General features: G+C 39.6%; 1 protein-coding gene across 5 annotated transcripts in view; it reads right to left on the bottom strand.

Annotated features, from left to right (window-relative positions):
• Positions 1 to 14,918, bottom strand: part of GRM8 (glutamate metabotropic receptor 8) — a 730,092-nt gene that overhangs the window by 376,699 nt on the left and 338,475 nt on the right. For all 5 annotated transcript variants that reach the window (XM_078059529.1, XM_078059532.1, XM_078059528.1 and 2 more), the window contains exons 4-6: positions 11,153 to 11,288; positions 10,524 to 10,678; positions 9,335 to 9,472 (exon numbers count right to left, since the gene is read on the bottom strand). In XM_078059529.1, coding sequence (XP_077915655.1) covers positions 9,335 to 9,472; positions 10,524 to 10,678; positions 11,153 to 11,288 — 429 coding nt within the window. The remainder of the gene's footprint in view (positions 1 to 9,334; positions 9,473 to 10,523; positions 10,679 to 11,152; positions 11,289 to 14,918) is intronic.

Consider the following 14,918-nt stretch of genomic DNA (forward strand, 5'->3'; position numbering starts at 1 on the left):
CTCCCTCAAATCCCACGGGTTTAAAGGAATCCCAAGATAAATCTTCTTAGAAAATATTCTTTTTGTGATACAAATAATTAGCCCTTGTATGTAACTGTTTTGTACTCCTTTTGGGAAGTAGGGGGGAGAGATATCAAATTTTCCTAATGTTGAGCCATGTGTATATTCTTTCTTTATTTTCTTTTAATGAATTGGTTCCCTCAGTTGAGGTTTAATGATCATTGAGGGAAAGACAGCTTCTTCTAATGTTTTCTGTGCTTTTCTCCCCCTCCCTCATCTTCACTGACCCAAGTCTCTCTGTAACATTTCAAATCATTGGTTCTCGAAACTGCTTAACTGTCGCTTGATTGTCTATATTTCCTTTTCCACTTCTTAGTCCTTCAGTTAATATTCCAGAGATCATATCCATCCAGATTTGTATGACTCCCAACCAATCAAGCTAATATCAGAGTCCATTGTATGCTTTGCAGAAAGGGTTTCCTAGACTTCTAAATTCATTTTAGCTCTGTAGAATGGTTGTTTTTCTGTTTTAAGTTATTCCCTGAAAAATGGAGAGTTTATGTACCTTTGAAGTTCACTCTAATCAGAGGATACTTCTTACACTTCTACAATTCTAGCAGTATTAGTGTTTCTCAGACCAAGAGCATCAATCTGACCTCCTAGTAGTCAAGGGGGGTCACGAAGAGGGGATACTTAAACTTTGGTGGCCACTGGGGAAACATTTAGGATACTATACCAGGAAAAAATAGTGGAATGGATCTGTACAACTCAGGCCCTTGCTGGGAAAGACCTTCTGAGCAGGAAAGGATTGAGGAAAGAATCAAGTATCAAATGGATTTCAGTCCTACCATCACCTTCAGGTAGCTGAAAGGCTTTGAACAACTCACTTAAACCACAGGGGCCTCAATTTCCTTTTCTGTAAAATGAAAGAATTAAGCAAAATGATCTCTATGAACCTTTCCAACTTCTTTACTCTATGTGCATTCATGACTGATGGTGTAATTTCTAAGTTTTCAGAGTATTCTTGGTTTCTGACATGCAAACTTTGTGATCTACTTTGCAGATTTCGAAGCTGCAGGTGCATCTGTGTACATTTCTTTAAATTTAGTAATTAAACTTCCCACTTTCAGATTTCCTAATGAGAACACACACACACACACACACACATACACACTACTGTAGCTTTATACTTACTGATCTAAATACTTATTGAAGATTGTATATACAACATAGACTTTTGATTACAGATTTTTGCATCTGACAATTTAAAGTCTTATTTAAATGATCTTCTGTAGAACATCTTGAGTTTATCAGTAATCTTTAGCACAGCGGAATATTTATTCTGCTAACTGAACATCAGGTGCTATTGCTATCTCTATAAACTAACTGTAATATCCCCTGTTACTCAAAGTGTGGCCCAGAGCCCACTAGCATCCACATCACCTGAGACTGGTTAGAAACGCAGAATGCCTCACCCCAGACCTATGAATTTTAACCAGATGCTCAGGTAATTCATGTGCACACAAAAGTTCTAGAAGTGCTATAATACATTAGAGTGCTTCCTGAACTGATTTAAAATAAGTGAGTTTTTTTCTATAAGGGAATGAATAAATGAGCAAATTAAATTAGCAAAGTGAATTGCTATAATTCAGTGCCACTGGACTTAGAGTTATAAAAACTTACAGTTGGAAGCTCTCCTATTTTTTTTAAATATAGTCTTAGGTCTACTTTTATAAAGGGCAGGGAGCCAGGGAAATGGATAAAAAGTATATTCTGTCCAAGACCGACTCGCAAATACTACATATATCATTGAAAATCAATGTGAAGAATACTAAAACACCATTTTCTATAGGATTAGGTAACAACCCAATATGCTACTTCTGTTTCACTTTGTAGCTGATTTTAAAATTCCATTACGCATTACTGTCACACATAAAGTATTATAAAGAGAAAAAAGTATTATCCAACTATGTGGTAACGCTCTGAAGTAAATAAATAATAAAATAAAATGAGGATATAAAAGTCAAGGATAAATTTCAATAAAACAGACCAAGATTCTAGTTACAGCTCTGAGACTGTGTGGAGTTTCCAACAATTCACTTAATCTTTCTGGGTTCCTGTTTCTTCATCTAGAAAATGAGAGAATGATCTCGATTTTATATCCAAGCTCTAAAATTCTGAAAATTATTAAATCTTCTTAGAAAATATTCTTTTTGTGATACAAATAATTAGCCCCTTGTATGTAACTGTTTTGTATGTCTGAAATCAATGCCTGTTTTGCCATCTATTGAAATTCAATATGGTATCTCAGAAGTGGCATAAATAAGTCATTCTGGGATTGCTGCTATTTTACTCACTACCAACAGCAGCATGTGGGCTAACAAGCACCCCATGGTGCTAATGTAAGGACATTGCCCCCCAGAGTTTTACTTATTTACTCCTTGCAAGGGGCAAGGAGCATATAAGGATGGCAGAACATATTTTAACACAGGGAAGGTTACCTTAGTTTCCCTTCATCCTGAGTCACCAAATCAAATTGTCTAAATCCATCCCTGTTGTTAACTACCCAACTCACTCACATGGTCTCCAGGCGTCCTGGGCAAATGCATGAAAGCTTCCACCTTCCATAGCCTCCCAAAGCAAAGAGAGGACTGTGGAGAGGTAGTTACACCTGAAAAGTCACCTAGCTAGTTACTCTGGCCCTAGATAATAAATTGGCAGGCCTTTCAGGGAGCTAATTATTGAGCCTGCTATTTGGTTCACTGACAGAATTGCCTGTTTGTGGGAAGAAACATATCTGTGCATTGCTTTTTCCATTACCACTATTTCTATCGTCATAAATAAGAATCAATAGGCCATTTCAAGTAGCATATGCTCACCACCATTTAGCATCGGAGTGTCATCCATATGCAGGCTCAGCAGCAGCGTCCCAACCTCCTGGCTGAGGATTAAAACCCAACAGACAAGGAAAGCACTTCAAACGCCATAGGTAAGATAGTGTACATGTGTGTGAGCAATAAAAGGGCAAGAGTAGTTTGTTCTTTGTCTCCGTATCTGTAGCACAGTGTCTGGCACAGGGCAGGTCATCCAAAATGAATAAACAAGTGACTCATGAGGAATGCACGGATGAATGAGGCGAAGGGAGGTTTTAAGATGCTCTATGGGGCCGACTGAATTTATTGGGTTGGTCAGGGATGTGTTTTGGTAAGGGCACAGATTGCTATTCACAATTCACGATGAAGAAACGAAGTCCAGGACACAGTTTGAGCCGAGAGGGAGCCTGCCTCTGGGGAGGATAGACCTAGGACGACTTCCCACGTATTCTAGGCCTGCAATATTCAGCATCAGGCCTCACAATGGAAGACAAGAAATCAGAATGACAGCCATAAAAAAGTCAAGCGAGACCTCAAAAGAAAAACTCTCCACTGCCGATGAAATTCTTGCTGGACCAAACAATGGCAGATTAGGGACTGATCCCAGAGAAAAGATAGGAAAAAGACAAAATGAGGTGCTGAAGGGGAACAGTGGGAGAGGAGCTCAGGCAGAGGCCGGAGTGGGGAAATGGGTCTGTGAAAAACGTGCAAAGACAGGGAGAGATGATGAAGACCCACAGTTCTCGGGGGGCTGTGGGTGTCTGGGTTGTGCGGAGCGGAGAGGCATGAAGGCTGAGAGTGGAACGAGGGAGGGAGGGTGAAAAGGAGAGAGAGGTCCGATAAATGTCTATAAAATAACACCCATCACCACTGATAACAAGTACAAAAGAATCCTTTTTTCTTCTTGAGAAAGACAAAGGGAATTTTAAGTAGGATTAAGTAGTAGTAGCTTTCAGAACTCAGCAGCTCTCAGAAGCAATAATAACTACATAAATAGCTAAATGGATGGTAGGAATTGTTTCACTTTGGAATTTGGCCAGCATATCAAAGTTAACAGTAATATCACATCTTTTTGAAAGCTTTCCTGAGAATCTACGAGGAAAAATCATCTCAGAAAACTGTTTGCACCAAGTTAATTTCAGGAAGAGGATGCTCCTCACTGCTTGAAGACATTCTATCTCTCGAAAATTGGTAAGACAGAAGCCCTCCCCTCTGGGAAGCACTCTCTTATCCGTGTAAATACATCACCAGTATCGCCCCCAATGGAAGCAAATAATTATGTTCACAGATTATCATTGTCTAATGTAAAATTTTACTCAGAACATAATCCACAAATGATACCCTAAATGCAGCAAAAAGGCCCTTGTAGATATCCTCTTTCACACAGTTCCCTAACTTTTTGACTCACTGTGGATGATTAAACATGAACTCTGTAAGGCCAAATTGTGAAACATGCACATCTATATTCATTCATTTCTGAATTGGATGGGATTGGGCAAATTGGAAATATAAATAATTTTCAAACCCTGGAAACCCCTACTCATGAATATCCATAGGTTTTCCTTCTTAAGTATATTTGACCACTAACGTGATAGATCATCTTTCCTCCCCAAAAACAGAGATGAAAACTGAGTGTTGATGGTAATGTGGGGCACAAACATCTTCTCTCAACATCTGGAAATATTCATGTGTTACTGTTTTAAAAAAAAATTAAGTTATGGGGCGCCTGGGTGGCTCAGTCAGTTGAGTGTCCAACTCTTGATTTTGGCTCAGGTCATGATCTCAGGGTTGTGGGATCGAGCCCCCGCAGCAGGCTCTGCACTCATTGCGGAGTCTGCTTCTCTCTCCCTTTCCCCCCTCCCTCTACTCCTCCCCCTGCTCACACATGCGCGTGCTCTCTCTCTCTCTAAAATAAATAAATATATCTTTAAAAACAAATTAAGTTAGAACATTGCATCATTTCTTTTCCACCCAGAAACAAGTTATTTCAGTATCACTCACAATGGAATTTGCCTGAAAAGCTGTTTACTAATCCCATTCCCTAAGGGTGCACTTGCCCTAGCACTTGGAGTAAACACCATTTTCACTGCACTAGAAATAGTTCTAACTGGACAGATTTTTACAGTTTTAGCAACACCCAAATGAATCGAAGGGATCTGCAGCAGACATGTCACCGAGTCTGGGCTGTACCATAACCCAGGCAGAATTTATGCCTGAATTAAGTATCAGTATATACCATCCATGTGGATGTGGATGCTAAAAGGACATCCACATATATCAACTTTTTTTTGAAAATAGGAGTTTAGAGAAAATAGAGTTTAGATTCTGAAACAGTCTATTAAAAATTATGATTAATTAATAACTAATTTCCTACCAACTTTATATATATATATATATATATATATATATATGTATATATACACATAGAGAGAGAGAGAGAATGGAGTTCAGCTACTTCATTAACTGGTAGACCCTCATTCATATGGTCTAAAGGATGGTTTGCTGTGGATATGTGTACACAATCAAACAGTAACATCCAGAAGTCAGAACTAAGCACAATGTAAAATATATCTGAATGAAAGCACGGAAGTTACTCCGTAACCTCCCCTTTCAAATCCTTCTAAAAACTGGACCCTCTTTATTTCCCATTATTCTTTAACATGCAGCCTTCTTTCCAATATGCTGACCACTTCTCTGTCCTCCCCACGTCTCCATGCCATGTCCTATTCTGTGCCTTTGCCCTGCTGGTCCACCTTTTTCCTCATCTTGGATGCTCTTTCTCAAATCTTTCTTATCAAACACTCATCTCTTCCATGAAGTTTTGAATTTCACAACTTGAACTTACAGTCATATATTTTCTGAAGTTCCGTAATATCCATGTCCAAATCTAGCTTTTGTTCTGTTTTATTTTTTATTTTTTTAAAAATTTTATTTTACTATGTTATGTTAATCACCATACATTACATCATTAGTGTTTGATGTAGTGTTCCATGATTCATTGTTTGCATATAACACCCAGTGCTCCATTCAGTATGTGCCCTCTTTAATACCCATCACCAGGCTAACCCATCCCCCATCCCCCTCCCCTCCAGAACCCTCAGTTTGTTTCTCAGAGTCCATAGTCTCTCATGGTTCGTCTCCCCCTCCGATATTCCCCCCTTCATTTTTCCGTTCCTACTATCTTCTTCTTTTTTTTTTTCACATATAATGTATTATTTGTTTCAGAGGTACAGGTCTGTGATTCAACAGTCCTACACAATTCACAGAGCTCACCATAGCACATACCCTCCCCAATGTCTATCACCCAGCCACCCCATCCCTCCCACACCCCACCACTCCAGCAAACCTCAGTTTGTTTCCTGAGGTTAAGAATTCCTCATATCAGTGAGATCACATGATACATGTCTTTCTCTGACTGACTTATTTCGCTCAGCATAATACCCTCTAGTTCCAGCCACGTCATTTTAAATGGCAGGATTTCATTCCTTTTGATGGCTGCATATTATTCCATTGTATATATATACCACATCTTCTTTATTCATTCATCTGTCAATGGACATCTTGGCTCTTTCCATAGTTTGGCTATTGTGGACATTGCTGCTATAAACATCCGGGTGCATGTACCCCTTCGGATCACTACATTTGTATCTTTGGGGTAAATACCCAGTAGTGCAATTGCTGGGTTGTATGGTAGCTCTATTTTCAACTTTTTGAGGAACCTCCATACTGTTTTCCAGAGTGGCTGCACCAGCTTGCATTCCCACCAACAGTGTAGGAGGGTTCCCCTTTCTCCACACCCTCGCCAACATCTATCATTTCCTGACTTGTTAATTTTAGCCATTCTGACTGGTGTGAGGTGGTATCTCACCAAATCTAGCTTTTAATTATAGGATTTTTCTCCCTCTACTTCTGTACAATTCTGTGTATATCTTTTTTTCCCCAACTGAATCACATTATTTCAAGGTAACACCTCCCTTTTAATGCCTCTCTCTAAAGTTTCTGTCAAGATCCTATCCCACAGCTAATTTCTCTTTCTCTAGCTACTCCTTCTGAATACTATATTTCTCTGAAAACATGCTCAAGTGCGCCCTATCCTAAAGAAAACTTCTGTAACCCTACTTCTTACTCAAGTTTTTCACCATATCTACTTTTTTTCCTTTGCCAGACTTTTAAAAAAAGCATTCTTTCCCCCATTTCCTCTCTTCTGGCTCTCAGCCCCTCATAATCTGAGTCTACCACACTTCTCATCCCTCAGCCACTCCTCTCAGCAGCAGGACACTGCACGCACCTCCCACCATGCTCACTGGCCTTTCCTGGCTCCTCCCCTTGAATCTTCAGTCGTCATCCCTCAGCTCTGCTCCAACTCCTTTGGCAACTGCATCTCTGCCCTAGTCTTTAACTCCCAGGTCTCCATCTGCCACTCAAGAGCCTGTATTTTTAGTGCTGGATTCTCTGTGGGGTCCCAGACCTTATGCTGCCACCTGCTGGGCAGTTCCATGGGGCCATCTCAAAACCAAATTCAAGTCTGCCCCCTCCAAATCTACCATTCATTCCGTCTTCTCTGCTCGCTAATTACATCACCCTTTTCATAGACCTAGCTGGTAGAGATTTCACATTCAGAGCCTCCATCACTTACCCCCACACCAGTGTTCGTCACTCACCACGTAATGTCAATGCGACTTCCCAGGACTTCTTTCCTCTGTGTTCTGCCCAGACCTGCACATCCTTGTTTAGGCTGTGACTGTCCATCACCAGGACTATTGGACGGGCCCTGACTGACCTTTCTCCTTTCTCTCTCCTGATCTCCAGCCCTCCTCACACTTCCACCAAAGGAATCTGCTTGAAACAGGTACCTGAGCAATACCCTAGATGAAAAGCACTCATGAGTAATTCTATCCTACAGCTAGGATAAAGCCCAAACCCCCCAGCACAGGAGTTCCTGGGAACAACTTGAAGACCTTGCATGACGTGACCCCAGCCTATCTCTTTAGCCTCATTGGCCATCACTCTCCCTCTCACTTACTACCTTCCTTCCTTCACTCCAGCTACCTTGATCCCTCCCCCGCCCCCATGGCTTGAACAAAGGATGCTTGCCCTAGATCCTGGAATGGCTTGCCATCTTATCTTCACAAGGCTGATAACATCTTGCCATTCAGGTCTCACCTCAAATGTCACCTGCTTGGAGAAGCATTCTGTGACTGCACAGCCCACTTGCCACCCTCCCGGCCAATACCACCTGCTCAGCCTTTCACATTCACTCCCTTGTATTTCCCGTAAGCACACCTCAGCATCTGGAAGTCTCAGTTCATTTATATGTTTCCTTATTTAGTGTCTGTCTCCTCACACTGTAGTGTAAGCCCCATGAGCACAGACCTCATCTCCGTTCCAGTTCCTGGAAGGGTGCCTGGCACACAGGAAGCCTAAAGTCAGACCCCTCCACAGCGTGCCACCCATTTTCACACGCCTGTCCTTCCTCTGTGTATATGTCTGCTCTAGCATTGATCATATTATATCTTCTATTGAGCAGTTATTTCCAAAGGAAATGATTAGAGGAAAAGGAGGATCTATCAAAATATGGTAGTGAGGGGTAGATGAGGGAGGGGTATATGGTTATAAAATGCTCATTCAAGTTTCAGCATAGAAGATTTATGCATCTTTGTTAAAACTATCCCTGATGTTTTGTTTTTTGATCCTGCTATTAACAGGATTCTTTAAATTTCATTTTCCACATGTTAGTTTATATAAAAGAATACACACACACACACACACACACACACACATATGGATAAAAAAAATTTTTATATTGACCTTGCATCTATGGTTTTGCTAAATTGAGTACTTAATTCTAAGTAATTTTTAAAATGCCAGTGGTGGTTCTATGTACATAATCATGTTAATCTGAAAATAAAGAATGTTTCATTCTTACATTCAAAATATGTACATTTAATATCACTATTATTTTTAAGCACATGATATAGAAGGTAAAGCATCAAAAAATCATAGCTGCAAGAGCTATGCAGGATATGGGGGACAATTATGTTGTAGGGGACATGGGTTGAAATAGTGAAAAAAACTGGCTGTCTTATATCAGTGTATTACGACCCATCATCTTCACTACATGTTAAGTTCCTGGAGACCAGTATCATTTCTTGCTTATTTCTCTATATCCCACCAAGCCTACTAAAGTGTGCCCATACTAGAAACTCAATAAATGTTTTTAAATAGAATTCAAATACCCCAGTTTTGGGCACATTGCATATGGCCAAGAAATACATGTCAACTCTAAGAACCAATGAGTCCACACAGGTTTGTTGAATGATCAGTGTATGCTCAATCCTGTTGAGAAACTAGTAAGAGACATGAAGAAATAGAAGATACTCTGATCATTATCCACACAGAAAAACTTCCTTTCTCAGGTCATGATAAAACAAACACACCAAGGAAAACATTTCCGTGGTTACCTGTACATTTCTTTATATGACTGTTCCTCTTTCCATGTGATCCTAACTTGCATCCAAAATTCTCCTCCCAAAATTCTGCAAACCACACATTTCTTCGATTATTGGCAAGAGTTCGGCTTCTAAAATAGCGATCAAACCCTATTTCAGAGAAGAAAGGTATGATTTTAATATTCTTTCAAAAGCAAAACCAAATACTGTCAGAGCTTTTGAATGGATATTATGTTATGTTGCGATCATTGCATGAGAAAAACAAAACAAAACATATTAACAAATGGGGGGAACCAGTAGCCCAGAAATCAGTCTTCCCTCATGGTCAAAGCCAAGGGTATTACCGCCCTCACTGTTCACCATTTAGGCACCTGGCTCAGCAGATGAATGGAACAGGAGAGCCTGTTGTTGGTGTCATCCTCACAACCTCCTCCTCTCCTCTACATCGCAGCCACCAGCAACCTTCTCCTAGATATTCAGAACCAACTCACACTTTTCTCATTCTTCTCTCTGTCTCCTAGCAGGAATCAATGCTCCAGGTTTCTATGCTTCTACCTGCCTCAAAATGTACCTGCCCTATATGTTCCATTTTCAGCTAATCCAATAACTAATCAGCCCTGATGTAATCTTATGGGGTCATGGGTAATGGGCCAAAGTGTCAGCCTGCTTAGGGGCCCACCTTATCGAAGGGAGACCACCTGGAACTTATGCCTTACTCCAAAAGATAATGGGGAAGATAGGAACTTCAGTCACTGCTAAGACCATTGGAAAGGCTATCTGGGAGACAGACTTTCTTTCAGGGAGGCTCCATATCTTTGCTGTTGCATTAATTTATCTGTAGGGTCAGCCCAGCCTCACGTCTCCATTTTTTACATAGCAGCACTCTCCCCTCCCCATGACAGTGCTGTAATCATCATCTGTGCCATAGAAATATGCAAGGTGAGAGAGCAACATCATGGAAATAGCTAAGGCCAACTCTAACTCTCTTTTTTTAAGAAAAAAATCTTATGGGTACTCTTTTATAATGAAAAATATATGCTGGGTTAAATAGTTATTGTCTTGGTAATTCTACCATCAGAATTAAAAATTCTATCCAGAGTCATCAACAATGGGTTCATTTCATCCTATGCTGATACTCTGGTTTTGCCTTTGAGTTTTGATTCAGTTGGAATGAAACAAAGTTTCTACGGCTTGTCCTTACCATCAATTGATGCTCTTTTGGGCAAAATCGTCACAGCCCCTTCTGCAATCTCCTCCTGTTGATAAACAGGTGCTATTTTGGATCCCCAACTATCTGAGCCAATCCAGAGAAAATGACCACTTTGGTTTAATTTCTTTGCTGCTTCCAATATCCTCCTACAGGAATAAAAAGAAATAAAACACACCATATTTATCAAGAAACACTACACTTAGGAATGTTACAAGACCAGTTATATCAAATTATATGCACTCAGTAAGTCACTGTTAAACAATTAGTCAATCACTAACTGTCTGAGTCTTATCATTTCTAAAGGAAACATATTAGAGACTTTTACTCCAACACCTGTTAATCAGCCTCATCCTTAACCTCATTCACATCATTCAGTCTATCATCCTTACTGGTCTCATTTCTTTCAGTTCTCAGGTTTTACTCTATAGCCATTTCAGAGTTAGAAACTAGAAGGCTGTTGTGTCTCTGCAGCAGAAGGAAGGCAGTCTGTAATTGCATGAGAATGCTGCAATTCCTGTGAAATCTCACAAGATTTTACATTGTACATGAAATATGTTAAAAAAAAAAAAAATGTGTGTTGCAAATGTGATCCTACATCAGGAAGAAAATTTAATCAGCACCTGATGTCATCTTCATTGGCAAACATAATCACCGCCCGAGCATTAGGTGTTTCTAGGAGGCGTCTGATAATTTTTTCAAATTCTCCAGGTCTTGGTTCACGTGGGATTTTCTGTGATTGAGCAATGCAAACACCACCTATTTTAAAAAGAAAGAGAGAGAGAGTGACTCAGAAAAAGCACTTATTTAATTAACCAACTTAATGAGGTTAGCTACTTTATAAAAACATATGATTCAATGCAATATAATGTTTTTCAAAACGTGTCATTCTCACCTATTAAAAGTAAACATGTTTGTTCACATTACAGTATATATCAAATAAATGACATCAATTATGTAATCATACATCAGGATTATTGTTTTATTTTCCAAGTGTCAACATTATTTTTGTGGATATCTATAATAAAACCAAAGGGTACAAAATGTGTAATGAGAGTCAAGGAGTGCAAAGAAGAATGACTGTTTTGATTCATTTGATGTAAGTTGAAAAACAAGTGCCTGGATTAATAATATGAGTATGTGTTATAGGTGAGACCACTTACTAGGTAAAAAGATCCTTTTCCTATTAGTTTCCAATTAGTAGACCTCCTTTAAAGTTAATTTCATTTTACAGCTCATAGTATTACAGCAAAATTTGTATGCATCAGCAAAATGGTATGTTATGAGACAAGTGGTATTTGAGACTATTTGAGACACAGACAAGTCCCAAAGATTCAAACCCTCAGTTGACATTTTGTCTCCACCAAGAAAATCAAAATGGCAGAAATCCCATCCCATTATCATACCAAGAAAAAAAAAAAGAAAAAGAAAAAAAGAAAGAACTCTTCCTTTGGCGTTTCCTCTAAGGCAATAAGAGACCAAAGAGAAAAGTTTAGAAAAGGTCTCTGCCGCCTATCAGGGTTCCTCAATCTCAGTGGAGTAGAGAGAGAACATATTCTAATATTAGAAGAAAAAGGAATATTAGGCTTAAATAGGCTTTTTTTGAGTCAGATGAGAATTAAATCACCATTTATAACATTGCTTCAGTAAGCAAAGGCATCTTTACTTCCAAACAACTGCCAATACATTCAATCACCCAAACATTACTAGGTACTATTATATGTTATGTATTGGGCTGGACATTGGGAATACACAATCTAATCCAGGAGTTACCATCTAGTCTGGGAGACAGGCATCCCAATAAATTATCATAGAATATGTGGTAAATTTTAGAATTAAGAGGCTATACCTACGCAATGGGAACACAAAGGAAGGAGTAACTCAAGTGCTTGAGAGAGCTGGATTTTAAAGAGCAAATATGTATCCATCTAGGGACAAAAGTGGGACATTTCTGGTAGAGGCCCAGGTATGAAAGAACCTTGTTTGATCATGGCTTATGGTCAAGACCGGCTAGGGCTGAGGTTGGAGAGAATAGCCAAGCCCAGCTTGAGAATGACTTTGTTAGACATGTCAAATAATTTGGACTTTATCTTGAAAACAATGGGAATCCACTGAAAGTTCATAAGTAGGAGAATTACATGAGTTTTATGCCTTAGGAAGAAACCTCAGGTAGCCAAATAAAGAAGAAATGTCTGGTAGCCAGAGAATGGGTGTCTAGTGTGCTGTGATCAGACTTACCATGTGTGGTAATAATGTACGATAACAGTGCTCAAGTACTGAAGTTTATATCTCTTATAAGTTAGAGCATGGTTAAAGTTATCCCTACAATAGCAATGTTCTTACTAACCTTTTTAGGGATGAGAATTGCCCTTAATCCACAGACAGAGCCTAGAGATAGCTAGCCTACCAATATGCCATTAGTAGTTGTGATGATTGATTCATTCCTTCATTAAATATTTATTGCATGCCCACTATCTGCCAGATACTGCACAGGGGCTGTGGATACAATGATGAATATAAAAGACACAGTTTCTGCCTTCAGAGTTTAGAAACGTTGTAGGTGAAATAGGCTTAACACAGAACAAAACAACAAAAATAAGCATATAATCATAAATCATGGCAAGTCCTATGAGGAAGAGCAAGGGCATTTAATTTACATTGAGGAGTGCTCAGGAAAAGTCTCCCTAGAGAGGTGTTGAGGTCAGAAAGAAGAGAGAATGGGTGAAGACAGCATGAGAAAGGGCAGGAAAGAGCAGGGCAGGACAGAGCAGGGCAGGAACAAGTCAGCAGAGCTAATGAATGAGAGGGAGAGAAGCATGAGATGAAGATGAGAGGAAGACAGGGGCCAGATCATGCATGGCTTGTTCAGGTCCTGTGGAAGATGATGAATAATTAAAGTGCTTAACTGCCTCACTCAGTGTTTCTGCTTCTTCACTCTTTTAAGTAGCCCATAGAAATATGTCTTATCTGTGAACACTGCATTTCATGGAAGAAAAATGGAGGAGGGTTGCTGATGCACAGGACAACCTGGAGTGGAAAGAACAGGAGGCATTGAGGTCCATGAGGAGGTTCCTGGAAGAGGCAACGGAAAATGATGCCTAAGATAGTGCTACTGGGGCTGAGGAGGAGCCGGCTGAGCTGTTAGAATTTGAGTTAGAATCAGTGAAGCTTCATACTATGTTTTTCCAGCTTTATTGAGGTAGGAGTTACAAATAAAAATTATATATCTTTCGGCTGTACTGATTTTATCTAAGTAGTGAGGTAACGGGAAACCACTAAGCGTGACACTAAGGTTTTGGCCTTTGTGACCAGTTTGTGTGACACCCCCATTAAACAAGCAAGCACCACAGGAGGGTGTGCAGGTATGTCGAGGAGAAAAGAATGATTTTTGATTCAGGACAGGTTGTCTTTGAAGTACCCATGCAACATCAAACTGAAGAAGCTGATCTGGAGCTAAAGAGAGAGACGGAAAATGTGATAACAATTTTGTCAGGTGCTGATGCAGTCCGTAGCTGAAGGGTTGGGAGTGAACAGATCACTCAGAGGGAATATATATTTATTTATTTTGAATTTATTTCTTTGAGAGAGAGAGAGAGAGTGAGAGGGAGAAGCAGACTCTCCGCTGAGCAGAGAGCCCAACATGGGGCTCGATCCCAGGAACCCTGAGATCATGACCTGAGCTGAAGGCAGACGCTTAACTGACTGAGCCACCCAGGTGCCCCCAGAGGGAATATTTAAATCAAAGACAGGAAAAGGTGAATGATGGAGCTCTGAAAAACCAGGAGCTTTGGAGGGGGGGCTAGCAAATGCAAATGGAAAAAGCAATCACATATTTTGAGGAGAAAACTTTTGAGACAAAATCTAGTGGTAAGTTAAGGACTACCTAATGTTTTTAAAAATCAAAAAACAAATAAACAAAAAACTGATGAGTGGAAGCATTAGGTAACTGTAGAAATGTGAGAACAAACCTGTAACACTCTGGGGAACAATAGCTGTTTTAAAATCCAACTGCCCTTTTAATTAAATTGCTGTGATTACTTAAGCATCCCATTAAAGACATGTCATATCCTAAGTATCATTCTGAGATTATTACTGACTCCATAGCTGGAAGAAATGAAGGCTGAAAAATTTTATTATGACTATTTCAGATGAGACAAACAGGCGAACCAGACATAGTTTAGTCTGAATTCATTGATTTATTCATTCACTATGGATCTATCGAACTTTTTGTTTGTAAAAAACTGAGTAGTTAGGTCAGAGTTTTACACAGTCTAAATCCATTTCATATTTTTTATGCCTCTGCCATATTTGTCAGCCTGGTCAATTTGTGTTTTCCTGGAAAGAGGGACTATACAATTAATTTATTTCAGCTGAACAAATACTTATGGA

This window comes from Halichoerus grypus, chromosome 12 (genome assembly GCF_964656455.1).
Source record: "Halichoerus grypus chromosome 12, mHalGry1.hap1.1, whole genome shotgun sequence".
Taxonomy (NCBI): Eukaryota; Metazoa; Chordata; class Mammalia; order Carnivora; family Phocidae; genus Halichoerus; species Halichoerus grypus.